The following is a 19,609-nucleotide window of genomic DNA, read 5'->3' as shown; positions in this document are numbered from 1 at the left end:
GACTAAAATAGCAATGAGTTGTAGCGTGCTGAATTTCCTCTGCGTCATTGAGTGCATGCTGTTGGGTGATATTGGCCTAATAGACACAGTAAGGGAATGCAAAATGATTGTGTTTTGTCTATAATATAGAATTCAGAGCATAACAGCATGTGGAGTGGGAAGGGGCCAGGGTGCATCAAAAGCATATAATTAATTTATTCATAGATTAATTTAAACTCAAAATGCGTTGCATTACCTTCTTTGGGTGCAATGATAATTTATTGAATATTTATACAACAAGGGCATTTTTGTTAATTTTCTCAATAGACAACATCTTGAGCAAGTGCACATGTGTGCTAACAGACAAATGTATCTCTTTGACGCTCCTTTTGGACCACATCATTTTATAAAGAACATCACCACTATTTCACACTGCTTTATTTTGCCACTGTAGATTGTAACAGCATCACTATCATTATAAAAACATCCTGGCAGTTGTTCAGAGCTACAGAGTTCTCCACTTCTGCCCCCTTTTAAATGCTTTGTTAAAGAGGTTTACATGCTCATCTGTGTTTCTATTTATTCCCTGTTCAGGTCATCACACAATGAGCTGGAAAAACACAGGTAAGATCATATCTGATATCCTACAATTCATATGAACTGTCGTTTAAGAAATGCCTTTAAGAGTTTTTATATGTAGGAACCATTAAAAGAGTATGGGTTATAATTGTGGATAACAATGGTTCACATATATCCTAGAAGCCAGTGTCTTGAAGTGATGAGCAGGGTTTGAAATTAACATTCGCTAATCTGCCAAATGTCGTTGATAATCATCTATGATCAACTTAAAATCCAATTTGGCAGGTCATGGTTCATAAATGATGTTTGTTTCACTACACAGGAGCCAAAGGTGCCCTTTACTGTTTTGGCATATTGAGATGCTGCTGCTTAACCTGCTGCATTCAGTGTGAAATATTTGCCATCAATATACTGACTCAAAGGGCATGGGAATATCACACGATATATTGGGGCATGATTTTCACTATCATTATCGGACGCCTTGGGAATGAGAACGGGTTGGCTTTTTTGAATGTATGTTATTGGAATAGAGGCTTTAATACTTTTGTGATGAAACAACTGATCACTTTATGAATTGACAGCCTGTCTACTAATCTTTAGGGTGTTTGCCATTAAACACTCATTTTGGAGTGATTTAAAACAAAATAAACACGATTTCCTGCATTGCCCTTCAAGGGCACAAAAACACTATTTGAAATTTCACCCCACAGGTATAAGATTCAGATTTCGATTTTATAATAAATATATTTAAATCTAAGCTGTCACTTTGAAAGGCAATTTTCTTAGTTAATTCTAGTAATCATTTTGTTTTAGCTAGTAGAAATTCTGAATGGTTGGTAAAGTTGCCAAATTGGCTTGTGAGTGAATAAGTTGATTTCAAACCCTGAAGATGAGGTGATAGTAAGAGAGAGATAGTGTTTGCTAAATAAGAGTTAAAATAACCTAATTACAATGTGACAGACAATTTTGTGCTGTTCGTGTTTGTTCCAGAGATCGGGTGTGTTTGTGTGAGAATTGTGTCCCTTGTGCTGATATCTTGGAGTTTGCCAGTCACATGCTTAAGTTTGAGGAATTGATTACTGCTGCTCTGTGAGAAATATGTTCAGTCATGTCCTTCCTCAGAATAGAGCTTCTGAACCATTGACAGCAGCACTAGTACCAGGGGAAAAAACAGGAAAACCATATGGACAGGTTTATGACATTTTTAAAGGGACATATAGAAATACAAAAGAGAAAAACATTCCAATGTCATGCAACTTCCTGTTACTGCATCTCTGTGTAAGGGGATCCAATTTTGAGTTAATGCTCTGGGTCCGCCAATTAATGTTTGATCACAAAAATATTTTTTTGTCAAAGTCAAATTTAAATATGCGCACTCTGAAACAAAAGCAACAGGACCCTCAGTTGATACTGTAACAATATAATATTATTGGCGAAACACTCATTTTGAGAACGTGAAATGTTCCTATTTACAGTGTGTTTTTGCAGCCAGGAGAAATGTAGCCAATCACACGTTCTCTCTTGAACGCTAATCATGTCCAATCAGTGGTGTTGAAGTTAAAATCCACTCACCGCCGTTTTTGTTCAGTGATGAGTTCTGCTCGCTCTCGTGAATCATCTCATTAACAAACAAGTACACAGTGTAAGTAAGAGATTCATTAAGCAGTGCAGACAACTTAATTGATTTTAGTGGAACGTTGTGAGATCGGGAACTGAGATGAGTGACAGTTTTTTAATGATTGTAAAGTGAGCACTATTTCACGCTTTCGAGGCTACATCTATAATCCATTGAAAAAAGGTATTGGTTTTCATGCTGCAAAGAGGACCGGTGGCCAAATACACGCTGTAAAGTTTTGTAAGTGAGTGACATCTACCTATAAATGCAGGATTCACTCTTGAAATTGCAATTGCCATAGTGATACTAGCGCGTGATAAAATTATGACATGTCAAAATAGATATGTGCGAAATACAGTTATGTCATTTTTAAATTCCATTCCATTATTTGTAAAAGTAATGACTTGTAAATAGTCTTAAATATCTCACTGTACATGGCTATTCTTGTTATGGTGTAGCCGTTGCTACACATTACATCTGCACTTTACTAGAGAATCCTCACTAACTTCAGATGCTCAGTGCTTTTGATTCTTAATTGTCCATCACACAGTCAAATTAAAATGTGATATTTTAGTAAACTTTAAGCTAAAGTTCAGGTAAAATCTGATTAATAAAATAAAAATGTATGACTCGGCAAATCCATTAAAATAATTGACAACTAATGAATTGTGATTTTTATCGCACCATGTTGTTTATTATGATTATGATGCATAAATCTAAATTTTTGGTTCACAACGTACACTTCCAAACTGTAAGACGCGGCCGAACGCATTGCCAGTTTAAAATGGTTTTATGACCTCACACACCTAAAGCACGTGCACTGAAACCAGCTGTCACAGCGCTAAACTGAATCATCTTTATCGCCTTATTGCGTTTAAAATGTCAAAAACACAAAGTTCACATAAACAGTTTATCTTAATGAATGTTAACATCTGAAAAAATTGTGTATGCCCTAGTGAAAAAAAACCTTGAATACACCAAAATGTATTTAAAATATTTAGTTATTTCATACTAAGTATATTACAAAACTATCAACATGTTTACTGACGTTACACTACACAATAATAATAATAATAATAATAATAATCCTATGACAGTAATAGCCATATATTGTAAAACAAATGCACTGAAAAATAAACGAAACTTTCATAATTAGTTTTGCCTTAATTTCTATACTTGAAAGAGATAAACACGTAAGCTTTTATTTTGACAGAAACTGCAGTCAAGCTTTTATTTTGGCGGAAAACAAGTTTATAAAACTTGTCTCATTACAAATCTAAAACTATGCAAATGTGAAAATAATGCGTAACTGGTGCCCGTTAAGTTCCCAAATGCACGCTAAACAGCCACATGCACAGATGGAATTTACCGCATTCATTCACTGTGAACTGAGCTGTGCACAGCTGATCAAGTGCTGATCGCATGAGCCAAATGTGCACTTCTCTTTAGGACTAGTTCACACAACAGGATTTTAAGCCCGATTTGCAAGTTAACGAGCTCGCCTACAGGTCGGGCTGTAATCGCGTGCAAATCTGCTGGTGATCCGCGCTCGCCAATCTTTATGTGTGAAATACTAAACGACGCAACCAATCATGCTAAATATCTGGAGCTGTCAGCTGACTCGATAGCCTGTGGTGTCACGTGTCGCGACGAGCATCAGCCAGTGAGAGAGCAAGGCATAGGTTGAGGTCACAGAAAGAAAAACAGCAGCAGCACCAGCAATGGCTTCAAGAAAAGTTTGGACCCAAGAAATGGAGCAAAATTTAATTTAACTGTGGCAGGAGCATGAATGCCTGTATGATGTTTCCAACAAGATGTAGCCTACCACAACCGAGCTGGCGGCTGCTTTTTCATTATAAACATGTTTTACTCACCTCCAACTCTCTGTAGCACAGACATGGGTGGCGCTATAGGAGGGGCTAAGCAGGTGTTTCAGCACCCCCAAGAAAGACCAAAGCAGCCCGATAGCACCCCCGAAAATAATTTCTGGAAGCAGTTATTTTCAGGCTGTATTCTATAAAAAAAGCCCTGAACCGCATGGTGAATTTATTTATTTTATTTTTTTTATTTCGAGATATTAAGTCGTTATTTCAACATAATATCTGTTATTTCGACATATCTCATTATTTCGACATATCTCATTATTTCGACATAACTCGTTATTTCAACATAAGGGGACATTCTAATCTGCATTAAGCGTTCTTATAATGGTTTTCTATGGGAGGAAAATGCTTAACGTGTAATTAAATGCGTTGCGTTCATATTCTGGGCTCATCTGATTTTTTTTGTACATACTATAGCCTACTTTATTATGATTTTAGTATCATAATGATTAATAAATGCACGCACAATTATCCGTGAACTTGATAAATGTTGCAGATATGTTTTACTATGCACAAACAAATGCCTTTCAACTTATGTTATATATTCAAAATTCAGAATTAAATGAATGTGCAGCAATTTGTACAAATAGAGAGTATGTAGGCTTACTATACGTGTTGTAGTCATTAAATAAGCCCATTTAGTTTCATATTTGTTAAAATATTATAATGTTATTTTTTTCCATCTATGTTGATTATGAATAGTGAACAGCACGAGTAAGATAGGATGCGCAATTATCGGGAGACATGGAGTGGATCAGACATGATTTTGAGCACTTCATTAAGTTTTTTTTTTTGTAGAAAGCCTTTCTTTAAAGTGAATTTCATTTTGTATAAATTGTATCTTAATTTTAATAAATTTTTCATCAACCAATTGCCTGGATTGCCTTAATAAATAAGAAGCAAATATAGTTGACAATATAATCATGACATGGAGGCGCCGGCGCGGTCACTTGCATTACACGTGAACTGGAGCGCATCTCATCCTAAATTAACCGAAACTCAGCGTAGCCTCACAGACATGAGACATATATTTATAGAAAGCTTTAAATGTCTTTAAACTAAACAATTCAAAACGGAAAAAAATAGGCTACTCTCTGATTATGTAATCCATTATGTGCATTTCTCTCTATAGGCGCGTTCACTACGGAGATGGCGATCGTCAACTTCATCATTGCAGCTGACACTGACACAGAAAACACTAGTTTATTAAAAAAAATCAATACATGCGTGTCACCAGATTTACAAATGCACATCTTATTTGTTGCACGCACACACATTATGTCGAAATAACGAGATATAATGTTGAAATAACATTATTAATAATAATACATCTTTAAGAATATTTGATTGAATGCTGAATGTTGTCGGAGTGCTTGTTCAATTTAATACAATTAAAACTTTTAAACTTTTAAACTATTAAAATGCCGCCCCTCTAACTCTAGCGCCGCCCCTGAGCACAGACAATCCCTGCTGCCCGCATGTGCTTATCCATTCTTTCACCCATATTCTTTTTTTTTTCAGGGTTCTGAACAGATCATTGCGCAAACAACTTGCACCGCCAATTTTGTCCCGGTGTCCATTTTCAAATAGACATCTCCTGTTTCGTGTCATTTTCCATTCCACTTGTGTGTGGTTTCGTGACAAAACGTGGTTTGGGGACTGGATAGAGTCATTGGGTGACAGAGTTGTTGTCAGCTCGTGTACTGTGGAACCCCCTGTTGCAGATCATTTACGTAGTGTGAACACCACAACGACTTCAAGACTCCAGAGCAAGTCATGTAGTCTAAACAGCACATCGATTTGCTGACGTTTAAAGTTGTGTAGTGTGAACTAGGCATTACGCAGCGCAGTCAGACAATCTTTTGAGATTTGATAAGGACATATAGGGATTTTAGTTTGTTTGACAGCAATGGCGCAAAACATGAGAAAAATGAGAAGTTTAAAAATTGCCTATTCTCGAGCCGCCGGTGGCAGGTCTATTGTTTTGCATTTATACTCCAAAATGTAATGCACAGTTAATTTGACATACAGTATCAGATTGTTTGTACCGTCCATTGCTATGGTTATTACTGTCAATCGGATTCAATCGCACATTTTAATAGGGTTGTTAATCCAGAAACTTTTCAATGTGTAATTAGTAGCATGAAAAATAAATCATATACAGAAAGCGAGCAAAGATCGCTGCCATTAGAATCACTGAAGCTGTCAATGAATCTCTTATTGACAACATGTTTATACTTTGGTTATAAAGAATTCTCGAGCGTGCAGAACTTGTGCTGTATAAAAAATCTGCCATTCTGAGCAGTGTTGAGTGGATTCTGACTAATTTAAACACACCTGATTGGCCATTGCGTTCACGTGCTCAAAAGACCTTTGACACTCTTCACAGAGTGCTTACACAAACACTCAAAATAGCGTTATAAAGGCGTCATATGATGCTATTTTAAAAGTTCATTATTATGTTGGCTTTGTCGGATCTACTATTTAAGCTTATTATTATTATTATTATTATTATTATTATTATCAAGAATTAAAACAGTTTATCCTTCTAGGGCTATGAAGCTACAACCACCAAACTTGTGTCAGACCTCAGACCTGTTCTGACTCGGGTTGTTATATCTTTTCTAGCTGATCCGACTGATGATTTTCGTTCATCAGTTCATCAGACTTTCAATGAGGGGGTCAAAACTTTTGTTCAATAAGACTTAGCTTAAAGGCTTGATGTAAATTTAAAAAATGTAAATTTTGTCACCATTTACTCACTTGAGCCTTGAGCCGTGAGACATCTTATTAGCATTTTAGAGTGAAAAACTATTTAATGTTTTCTAGCCTCTGGAACAAGCTGTAGTGTGCACACACTATGGTGATTCATGCAAAACTCTTACAAAACTTTGACCAGGATTCAGTGCTGCACTGATAATTAGTTGATGCTTCCCATTTAAGATGGGAAATGCATTAAGTGCTTGTTATTAAAGCTAGAGATGCACGGTCAACCGGCCCTAAATCGGAACCAGCCGGTTTTGCTCCAAACACACGATCGGTTTTTCATTTTATTTTGGCCAATCTCTATTCCGAGAAAATGCTGTATTGCTGCTGTTCCATAAGAGCCACCTACTGTCGGAGAGTGAATTTGCATTTTCATTCAGCTACCACCCATTGATGAAAGGGGTAATGTGATCAGGGTAATTTCATAGGTGAATAACCCCAAATATATGTATAGTATTAACCCTCTGGGGTCGGCTGTCGCGCCGGCGCGACAAGCTCGCTTTTTTTCTTATTAGTGCAAAAGAGACTCAAAATACTCTGTGGATTTTGATCTTACATATTAGGGGTGGAACGGTACATGTATTCGTATTGAACCGAAACGGTATGGGCGTCACGGTTCGGTGCATGAATATACACGGAGAATACACGGTATAAAAATAAATAAAACTCGCGTGCAAATTAATTAATGTAATGCGGAACTACTGTTAGATACGCGGGTTCTTTAGGGACACCTAATCTGTAGCCCCGCCTTAGCTCTGAAGCTCCGTGGCTATAATGAACAGGCTGCGATGTCAAGATTGCAATGTTGGAATATGTTGTGTGCGTGCGTGCGTGCGTGCCGTGTGTGTGCGTGTGTGTGTGTGTGTGTGTGTGTGTGTGTGAGAGAGAGGGACGGGCGCGATCGAACAGTGGAAACATAAAAACGTACTCCGTCATTTTGTTCATACAGGACATCATTCAAACTGCAAAGTGTTTACTTATATTTGTAATTCACTCGCAATAAAACACAACATTGTGCTTTTGTCAAACTGTAAACTCTTGTCAAACTGTAACCTACAACTGGCACCCAACCAAAATCTCTCTCTCTCTCTCTCTCTCCCTCTCACACACACACACACACTCACACACACTGTTTAAAAGCAAAACATATTTACCCAACCCCATTTAAAAACAGTCTGTGGGTGCCATCTTTTGGACATTCATCATATTGCATTGGTTTTCATTTCTTGTCCTCAAACAGAGCACTAATCTGTTTATTTTTAAGTAACACATTCTATCTTGATTAAAATAATTAAAATGTTTTTAATGGTAGTATTATTTTATACAGAAATAAATTACCTCAGAAGTGCTGGTTTAGTTTCACTTCGAGGAGCAACAGATCCAGCTGAGGATTGTGAATAGTAAGTTCTTTATTCTTAAGTGCTTTGTTCTAATTGCGGTGTGGACTAGTGTCTGTAAACCGCAAAAAGACTGTTTAAATATGAATCGCGTGTCTGTGTGTGAATGAATGAACTGCACAGATGCGCGCAGTTCATTCACACTCGCACTTACATCAGTAAACGTTATTTTTACATGAACACATCTACTAGTTTAGCTTTTACCAAACTATATTGCTGTACTGAGATGCGTAAAAATCGACTGAAATATGTTGTAATAAAATGTCTTTTTATAAGCAACGTATTAAACTGCAAATTAACATTTATATGCTAATATATCATAAAAACGATGTGTTACAGACGAAATATGAATGTTTAGACGAGATTTCGTTGATTAGTTTTGGATAGATTATAAAGTTTTTACTGTAAAAAAGACTACTGCCACATCAAATAAGCTTTTGTTCACAGTATGAGTATGAAAATACAGTATGAGAATTAACTGCACAATTACTAGAAATGTTTACCTTGGATATTATACAATATTACAATTATACAATATGCATGCATACAAAATTTGTGGAAAAATAAAAATAAATTCAAGATGTTTCCAACTCTAACTTTGAACCAATTCTGCAAAAAAAAAAAAAAAAAAAAGTTACAGTTGTTACAGAGAGCAGAGACAGAAGACATAATGCGCAGTATAACTGCGCAGCGCATCTGTGTTGTACGTCACACGTAGGCTCACTATTGGCTGACGCTGGTCGTGTGTGTGACGCGAGTGACGTACAACACAGAGGCGCTGCGCAGTTATACTACGTGAAAAAACTCGAGGCCCAGAGAGAAGGAAATGAATAGTGGAATAAAGTAGGGCTGCATCTAACGATTATTTTTGTTGTCGATTAATCTATTGATTATTTCTTCGATTAGTCGACTAATCTAACGATTATTTTTCCGATTAATCTAATGATTATTTTTGGGATTAGCTGATTTATCCATTGGCAAACTTTCCAATAAATAATAAGTACAACAATATATCAGCTGTATTTTGAAGAGTGTAGTGCATCTGTATATTATTTTAACATGAAATCTATGAATGATGAAAGGGTTATTGTCATTTTATTATGAAATATGCGAACAGGAAGCATTTTAAACTTTATTTTTAACTAATGGAACTATTTCATAAAATGTAAGATGTATACAGTCACAGGCCTATTTAGGAAATGTGTTTACTATAGTCTGTTATTAATTACCGTAGTGGGAGTGGGATTTACTCAGTTAACTTGTCCATTATCTTGTCCGAAAATGCATTTGTGTTTATCTGCAAAAAGGTTCACATACACTAGATTGCAGCCTAGGCTACTGTTAATGTAAATATAACGTTAGTGACCTGCGCGGGATGGATTTCTCCCTTAATAATTCCTAAAAAGCTGACATCTCAGTTCATCGTGATCTCACAAATCTCTGTTATTATCAATGAAACTGGCTGCACAATGAATCTTTCATAATATCTACACTATGTTTGCTATAATCAGATGATTTGCTAGTATGCAGAATTCAGCACTGAACAAAAAGTCCATTTTGAGCGGTGAGGGAATTCTATCTTAAATGCATCTGATTGGACATTGCGTTCAAGAAATCACACAGCAATGTCTGTGATTGGCTACTTTGTTCAACGCTGCAAACATGTTATAAATAGATAGAGACTCTGGCCTGTAAATCGTTTCTATTTTGTTTTAGTTGTTATTGTTGCTTTTGTGCAACAGATGAATGAGAATTTATTCGTTTTTAGATGTTCAATAGATATTTCTATTTTGCGGGAGTCCCGCGAATCGTTATATTCTCCCGCAACCAGCACACACACGAGTGCATTACCGCCCGCGCCCGCACTCGGCCATCAGATCTATATTCCCCCGTCGCACTCTGTTGCGTTGGGTCCCGCTGGGGTGCAGGTCTCTAGTCTACATGTGCATTGCATACACAACTTTTAAAAACTGGCAAATGCACTGAAAGCTTCGTTGACAGATTGAAGTTTAAGTTATAAATTAAAGTCCATTTTATTGTCGCCGAATGGGGCATAGTTTGCATAGTGAACAAAGCACCTTTCTGTTCGGCCGTAGTTTAAAGTATTCCCATACTTTGGATGATCGTGGTCTGTCATTTTCACCATGAGCGAGAGCAGAAGCCACCATTACTCGATATTTAAACGTAAATAATTATTGTGACGCGTCGACGCATTTCATGCGTGTCGACGTATTTTCATAGTCGACGTAATCGATGACGTCGTTGCGGCCCTAGAATAAAGTCGTTATTTTTGTGTTTTTTGCGCACAAAAAGTATTCTCGTCGCTTTATAAATTTAAGATTGAGCCACTGTAGTCACTTGGACTATATTAACGATGTCTTTAATACATTTTCTGGGCCAGCAAGTTATAATGCCTTAGAAGCCTATGGAGGAGTGATCCAGCTCTCAGATTTAATCAAAAATGTCTTATGGGGTTGGAACAACATGAGGGTGAGTAATTACTGACAGAATTTTCATTTTTGGGTGAACTAACCCTTTAAGTGTCCCGCAATGAATGTAGCAAAATTCAGTGTGCAATTTGAAAATGGATTCTGTTGGCCCCGCCCCCAACCCAATGCAAAACGTCGGCAAAATAGGCTCAATCGTTTTTACTTCGTTTGTGCTGTAATTTTTGTTTGTTTGTGCTGCTTCTGTTTTTTAGATTGTAAAATAATTTTTATAGGTCATTCTGATGTCACCCAGCCCGCCACATGCTCCAAATAAAATAGTTTCATTCGGTTTGTGCCGATTTTGTTTGTGCTGCTTCAGTTTTTGAAATATTAGACCGAATTATAGACGATGACGTCACCAGCCCCTCGACCTGCTCCACATTCACCCAAATTATAGTCTCATATGTTTGTGCTAACTTGCGCCGATAAACGTTTATTTTGTGCTGCTTCGGTTTCTTATATATGAAAATAATATTTATTGGTCATTCTGAGGTCACTCAGCCCCCTACTGCTCCACATTCACCCAAAATAGTCTCGTTTGTTTGTGCGATCGTTTGTGCCGGTTAAAGTTTCGTGTGCTGCTTCGTTGTTTAAAATATTAGACACTGAATTATAGACGATGACGTCACCAGCCCTCGACCTGCTCCACACATTCACCCAAAAAAGGCTAGGTCGATGAATTTGACCCGTCAGATTCCGTGACCATGTACATAATTAATACCTTATCAATATGCTTTATAAAATGGAAAGGGACTCGCATGTCTGCCTCATATTTTATGATTATACAGCTGCATAAATAGAGATCACATTCGTCACTTTATTGAACATTCCAGTCAGTTATAAATAAATAAATCGGTCACATACCGAATACCAATGGAGCTTTGTCATACATATTATGCGATCTCAGAGTAATAGCCTTTGCATTTGTAAGGAAAAACTATAGGATCTCCAACATTATTGGGTATTACAGTTAATAGTAGGCTAATAAGAATCAAGATAAGCATGTATCAGACAATGATAATATTTTATACAAAACGAAACCATCAACACAGTCCAGCATCAGACAACAGCAGCGCAGCAGAATGTTGATATGGGTGTTGACGCTTGATAAGGCAGAACATTCTCCCAGACCCAGACGGTCCAACATCGTACTGGTTCTATCACCTGCAGACGCGTAATAATCTTCGGGAATACATTTCTCTGTCCACGCTCCACTTCATCTGCTAGTGAATTTAACGCTCGTATCAGCTCTGCCGCCGCCCTGTTTCCTTCCAACACCTCAAAATACGCACCATAGCATTTGTTTACCTGTTGCCGAGCCCCGCCTTCACGCAGTGATTGACAGGGTGGGCTCAGAATCCATTTTCAAATTGCACATTGAATTTTGCTACATTCATTGCGGGACACTTAATGGAAATGCAATCGCAAGTGTCTTAACTGTGAGTGTAAATGCAATTAAGAAAAAATTACATTTAAATTACACTTTTGCTACAGTTTTTGCTTGAACGTGTTAAACATATCTAATCATTTCTGTAATACATTTTAATTTTAATTTTGCAACTTATAAAGAATTAAAAATGTACTCAAATTACATATTAAAACTAGTGTATGAAATGGCAAATGTAAATTATATAATTGAATTTTTATTTTAATTTTGCACCAAACGTTGCACAAATGTATGGGAAAATTCAAATTTAAATACAGAAATGCATTGCCATTTTACATATTGCATTGTGATTTTGCATATTACATTTCAGATTGAATATTGCTACCCATATGCTTCCATATGTCAGAAATGGTGATATGTCAATATTTATTGATACTGAAATATCTGAAATGATTACAATACTCCTTTTCTGCAATATTGATACACCGATACCAGTTGTGCGTTCTCTCTCTCTCTCTCTACTCTCTTACAGCGAATTGACAGTTTGACACACACCCAACTCCTCTCACTCGTCTCATTTGTTCCGGTTGAAGTATTGGTGTTTAGGGCTGTCACTTTTGTGAAAAAATCCTGTTCGATTTTTGAGACATAAGTGTTCATTGAATCGATTGTAAAATCGATTTTCCATGTCTAAAGACGTTTCCATTTTAAACGCCAAATATAGGCAAATCTACGGACAACTAACAGGCATTAGGATGAACTTAAAGAGGCGCGCACAAGTCAGCAATATTTCTGATGATTTATTGGCGTGAAGTTTTGTGCACAATGACAAACAGGAGTGCAACATTCTCAAAAAACACTAAGCAGAGTGGACTGCCATAACATCAATGAAAAACATTACTGCAGGCTTCAACATGGCTGTGTTTACGATTAGAAATGTCAAACAAATTTTGCCTACGTAGGCGATTGTAGACCGTAGCCCGAATCTGTATCTGTATGCATGAGATGAGACTGTCTAAATACTGGCAGAATTCACTTTTTTGTAGTAAAAAGAGACACATTATGCAGAAGTATAATTTGCTGTCATGTGTGTTTGTCAGAGCCTACAGTTGCTGTGTGATGCGCGTTCGCTGTAGGCGTATTGTGACGAGCTGGACGCGCTCCGAGAGAAGGCCGTTAAAATCGATTCCCTATTTTCGTTTTCGAAACTTGTGTTGGTTGGTCCGATCGATTGTGCAATCGATTTTCGAACGTAAAGTGACAGCCCTATTGGTGTTACAGGTCCTGAATTTTGGCTCGGGGTTGTGGTTATTGTGCATAATTTTACTCATTCCCGCATGTTTCATGCTCACAACAAAAGCATGCGCAATACTGATCTAAAGAAGTGGTGCCCCCACATAAAGCCGCCTCTCAATCAGCTCGCAAGTAACAAATTTAGTTCGTTTTCCTGGCTTATTGTGCTTAAACGGTCAAATGCACACAAAATTATGTCAAAATGCTTGGTTTGGTGAATATTCAGATAAACAGTCTGGAATGGAACAGTTTTGGAATGTAAATAGTTGAGAAAGAAAACACATGTTGTATGACAGTATATTGGATCTGTGCATAAGCTTTTAAAGGCAAGTAGGTTTTTTCTAAAAAACTTTTCCCCAAATTTGTTTAAACTGTCTTTATATACCAATACATAATTAAAATGTAAGTACTCTGAAAAAGAGAGTATAAAAATCGAGTGTCTGTAGTCCTCTCAGGGCTGCAATAAACACAGCTACTTATTCCATTCACTCCCACCCCCTCCCTTCTGGGCTCCTTCCAAAGCCACGCCCCCAAAACACATGAACGCGCGATGCCGACCGCTCAGCTTGGAGGACGCGTTTGCCAGCGCCGAGCGGAGAGGAGCGCAGTGCATGTAGTGACATCATGTCAGAATCACATGTAATAAAATACTTTATCATTATGAATATAAACAACTAACATGGCTGTTAGCACTCACTATCAAACTAGCATATCGATACTGGTAAAGTTTAAAATATATTGAGTTTGATTCAGTAACGAGCTAGTAACATAAGGCAAAGCTAAAAACAGGTTGCATTGATACATGTTTTCCCATTACCATCAATTACACAGTGATGAAGGTGAATTTCGTGTAAGATTCATAACATATACAGTGTTTTGCATGTAAGAGCTTCCACGATGAAAGCACTGTTGGCCGATATTAACTCTCGTCTGACTTCTTGCTTTATCCAAAGACTTTTTGGTCATAGCCTTTTCAAATACTGTCTTCCTTTTTTTGCCTTGTTTGCCTTCGCTGACTGTATATGCAGGTACTGGGAATTTTGACTGCTCTTTCTCTGCCATAATTGTGATTCTTCCTAGCTTCCGTGCCTCTTCGCCTCCTCGAGTCAAACGGGTGCGCGCATGTGGGCAGCTCCTGTAGCAGCAGGGGTGGTAGCCATGGTAGCGAGGGAGAGTGACAGTCGCCCAGCCAATCATTTCATTCGTTCCGAATGGAAATAAGTAGCTGTGTTTATTGTAGCCCTGAAAAGACTACAGACACTCGATTTTTATACTCTCCTTTTCAGTAGGGCTGAACGATTTTGGAAAATAATCTAATTGCGATTTAGTTTTACCAATATTGCGATTGCGATTTAATATGCAATTATTTTTTAAGCTCTTTATATTTTCTATTATTCAACAAAAACAAGCAATAAATCATTGTAAAATAGGGAAGGGAATCTTTAGGCACCTCATGAGCCGATCACATTTTTTTCTTTAATTGATCTTATTAATAAAACTTAAAATATTTAATTACATAATTATAAGTAGGCCTACTTATAATAATTACACATTAAAAAAACTAAATTAATACAATTACATGTTAATAATTTTAACAGATATAGCTTCAAAACAAATAACAAAGAGGGGAAAAAAATATTACAAGCAATAAACACTTTTGAGTGCTTTCAGTATTTAGAGTAGGCTGTCTGAACGTTTTCATCTCTTTTGAAATTATAATATGTGGTTTGTCCTGTCTGTTTAATAACTTAAGATATAACTGACTGTCACATTAATTTTGCGTCATAAAAGCATTTTGAGATGCAAGTAGCCTACATTTGACCACGTAGACGGAGTCGCTCATGCTCAAACGCTCTTCGCAAAGCGCTCTTCGCAAAGCGCGCGTGAGTATTTGAAATTGAAAGCAGCTTCTGTCTGTGATTTTCATATTTTTAATATATAAGCCAAATGCATTCCAAGACATATGAGCATTCCAAGACTTCGTAGAACATTTGTAAGTAAAATACCGTCGGGCGAGACTGCGCACTACAAAAGTAACATCACGCAGACCGCGCATATCTCATATCTTGTATCTTGTGCAATGAAGCCCGCGAATGTCCTTGTAATTCGCTTCAACTTTTCCGAACTTTATTAAAGATTATTTCTCGTAAGGTTCGAGTGGTGTCGTGTGTGTGTGTGTGTGTGTGTGAGTGAGACAGAGGAATTAGAAGCAAGCAGAATACGGTTGTTTATAAAGCACACGTGTCATCACGTATAAAACTAAGCTCAGACATAAATCTGAAATTATCTTACTTACAGAATCATTGGAGAGAATCTATAACACAATATAACATAAATTAAACTAGGGGTGGGAATCTTTTACCATCTCACGATTCAATTCGATTCCGATTCTTGAGGCCACGATTCGATTCAAAATCGATTTTCGATTCAAAAAGATTTTCGATTCAAAACAATTCGATTTTATTCATAATGATTTCTAATCAGGTTTCTGATCATGATCTACTCTCATCTGCTTTGCTATACAATAATAGACTTCTAACTAACATCCTCTTGTTATTTCCAATGAGCAATATAATCCTTCAGACAAAAAAACAAAACATTTTGCTGTAGCAAATTCACAAACAGTTTTCGTTCAAAAATATAGAATTATGTACCAGAAGCTATCATATAATGCTTGTGGACTTATGCATATTCTGAATAATTAGTAACATACAAAGTCGCTCTTATACACAACTAAATAATAAAGAGTTATGACTTGAAATGTTTGCTGTATACCACAATCAAAAACAGCTTATACAAAGAAAGTGAATGAACATCTGCAGAGAGTAACTTGCAGTCAAAATGTAACTTTTTGTGACTGGCATTGCACATATTGCATACAGATCGGTTTACAGCATATTGATGTGAAAACTAAACAATACAGAAATTAGCTCTCATACAAAAAAATACTAAATAGATCACAATGAAATTGCCAATTTTCCATACGTTAGCTTTTAACGAAGAGGGTGCCGTTCGGATTTGGCTGTCTGTTATGTGCACGGCACAGACTGTCCGCGGCGCGCACTGCACGTCCGCTTCAGAGTTCCGCCTTTTGCGTTCCGTCAATGTTACGTTATTAGAATTATTTTTTTTTTATTTTTTTTTTTGAAAATCGATTTTTGACATTTATGAATCGTCCACGTCCCGCATCGCGATTAATCTAAGAATCGATTTTTTCCCCCACCCCTAAATTAAACATAAACTGTTATTTCCTGTAGCCAGGCCTATGCGTAGCGTGCCAAATTGATGCTTCATCTGCAATACAGACTGGTTTACTCTCGCGTGTCACGTGACCAGACTGTAATCGCAGCTTTGCGGTTAAAAAATCGCATTTCATCATATCGCGATATTATCGCAAATGCAATTAATCGTTCAGCCCTACTTTTCAGAGTACTTACATTTTAATTATGTATTGGTATATAAAGACAGTTTAGAAAAAACCTACCTACCCTGCCTTTAAAGTGACAGCAGCCTAATAAACCTGCTGCTGTCATGTTAATCAGAGAATAAAAGACAAAGAGAAGATCACTCTTTGCTCTTTACTGAATAACTTTTTTAACTTTAATTGTAAGCATTAATCAGTATTTCATTTTTACAACGAAGACTATCCAGTGTTATTTTTTTTATTTTATTTAGTATTTCTTACCCGAATGCTACTGATAAACCCACCTGAAAAACATAAAACCTTATTTATTTCAGTTTTTTTTATTCTATTGCATTTTATTTGTGATATTGTTTGCAATTAGCTTTTTTTGTTCATTACTAACTGTCTACTTGTCTTTTTGGTAAAGTTTCAAATAAAGCCTCCCTGTGCTGTGTGTAAGCTATTGCAACAAAATTACCCAAATTATCACAAAATAATGAGATAATAATAAAACTGTCTATATCGTATCGAAGTTAGAAATTCCAGTAATCGTGACAACACTAGTGGAAGTCTCTTGTTACCCTACCAAATGTTACCCTACCAAAAGAGGAATCAAAATTGAAGTTGGGGTGTGCGATATCACAATATTAGATCATGAACTAAGTGTAAAATTACACCTAGGTGTAAACAAATTACAATTGTTATTGATTAAATTATTATCGACAATTAATTGGTTGTCAAATAATCATTAGCATCTCTAATTAAAATGTCTTTACGATCTGCCTGCTTGAGAGATCATAGAATCTCAGTCGGAGTTTTGATGCCCCCGTCCCAACATACAGTGTGTACATTAACATCACGTTTAGCACCGTAGTGGTAGGGTTATAAACTGTCAAATAAACAAAAGGTTTACATAAACACATGGATATATGTCTTAAGTACAGGCTTGGGAGGGTTACTTTAAAAATGTATTCCGTTACAGTTACAAATTACTTCATAAAAAAAGTATTCAGTAACGTAATCCAAGTACTATAATATGAAAGTAATGTAACTGATTACTTTTGGATTACTTCAAGGTCACGTATATAAATAAAGTCAAGCAAGAAGAAATATTATTTAAAAAAAAAAAATAAAAAAAAAAAACTTATTAAGATTTTGGCCTTAACACATTAACACAGGCCTGAATATAATATTTTTATGTAAAGGGCTATACAGACATCTAGTGGCTAATGTATGGTATTACAGATTATTTTGTTTTATTTTTAACAATTTTTTTACAAAAAAATAAAAAGCACAAAATTTTTACACAATCTACATATTAGTTTATTTTAAAATAGGCCTACATGTTGACTAAAGCCGTGATCTTTCTTAATTTGCCTGACTGAACTTGAGGCGTTGGCAGTGGGAGTTCCCCTACGTTACCTAGACAGCGAACATCCCGTTACGCGAGAAAATATTAAGAAAGGACATTTTGGGTAGCCTACTAAAAAAGCTACTCTCCTAATTTCTACAAAATAGCAGCGGAATTTCCATGAATTAAAAGCGATTTTACCCGCAGGCAGCATCATTTCTACTAGCAGCAGTGATTCAATCTGCGTCTGAGGAGATTGTAGACAGCTGTTATTTGCACATGCACCAGCGTGAGTCATTACTGGCAACAGAACCAGGAACTACTGTAAGTAGCGCGCTCGTCTTAATATAGTGTTATTATGCCAAAATACTTAATTATTTCGTTTTAAATGAAACCATTGTAATCCTGAAAGTATTCCCCCTTTTTTCAAAATGTAACTATAATCTGATTACTACGTTTTTTGACGTAACTGTAACGGATTACAGTTACTGGATTTTTGTATCCTGATTACATAACGCCGTTACATGTATTCCGTTACTCCCCAACCCTGCTTAAGTAGGGCTGGGCGATAAAACGATAACGATAATTATCGCAATATAATTTTTCTCGATAAAACGATATCAAGAGTTCGATAATGTTTGGAACGAAACTCATTTGAACCGCGCGCCACACGGACCATTTATCCGCTCGGCTCAAAGTCCAAACGGCAGCGCAGCGCGAGCTCACTAGAGCCGATGCGTTTACTCTGATCGCTCTCGTCACGAGATCCAGTGAGAAGCGCTTGAATTCAGCGAAGAACACCGAATGTCTCAGTGATTTAAACCAGTTTTAAAGGCAGATGTAACAGCACTGACAAACAGGAGAAACACTGTGCGCAGAAGGCTTTTCCGTCTACAATTTCCCATCATTTACCATGGATTTACTGTAACGTTAGCCTAGTCATATTAACTGCACCATGAAATGTGGGATATACATATTGAATTGTATTATATTATTAATGTAGACGATGTATTAAAGGACTGATGGAATATAATTACAGTATTTAATAATGTATTTAGGCTACTGTTTTTCATTCAAATACCATAGAAACCATGAAGTTACATTTTGCCATGATAGTGAGGTTATCATGATCTAAATGCATGATACTGGATGACCAATGGTTAAGTTTAATAAAACTCAAACAGTCAGAATATTACCTTTTACCAAATAAAAATTAGCACATGCAGAAACTAAGAAATTAATTGTCCAATAATGATATTTATTTTGTTAAGGAAAAATGACAAATGTTTGATTCTACCTCAGATTTGTGAAATGTTCACCAGTTTGGTAAGTGTTTGTCCTGATATGTTCTGACAATAAAGAGTAGTTTAAAACCACAATTAACGCTCTGGTTTCTACAACTTTCACTTAGGAGCAAAAATCTGCCTTTAAATTTCAAAGAAATAAAGATTTGACTTTTATCGTGAT

At 36.5% G+C, this 19,609-nt stretch overlaps 1 protein-coding gene across 2 annotated transcripts in view; it reads left to right on the top strand.

Annotated features, from left to right (window-relative positions):
- The window catches only part of mxd4 (MAX dimerization protein 4), a 33,678-nt gene that overhangs the window by 1,978 nt on the left and 12,091 nt on the right, over positions 1-19,609 (top strand). For both annotated transcript variants that reach the window (XM_084400110.1, XM_084400109.1), the window contains exon 3: positions 574-603. In XM_084400110.1, the coding sequence (XP_084256236.1) occupies positions 574-603 (30 nt within the window). The remainder of the gene's footprint in view (positions 1-573; positions 604-19,609) is intronic.

This window comes from Rutilus rutilus (assembly GCF_951802725.1).
Source record: "Rutilus rutilus genome assembly, chromosome: 2".
Classification (NCBI taxonomy): Eukaryota; Metazoa; Chordata; class Actinopteri; order Cypriniformes; family Leuciscidae; genus Rutilus; species Rutilus rutilus.
Note: the sequence above shows the minus strand (reverse complement) of the source record. Positions and strands in the feature narration are given on the sequence as shown.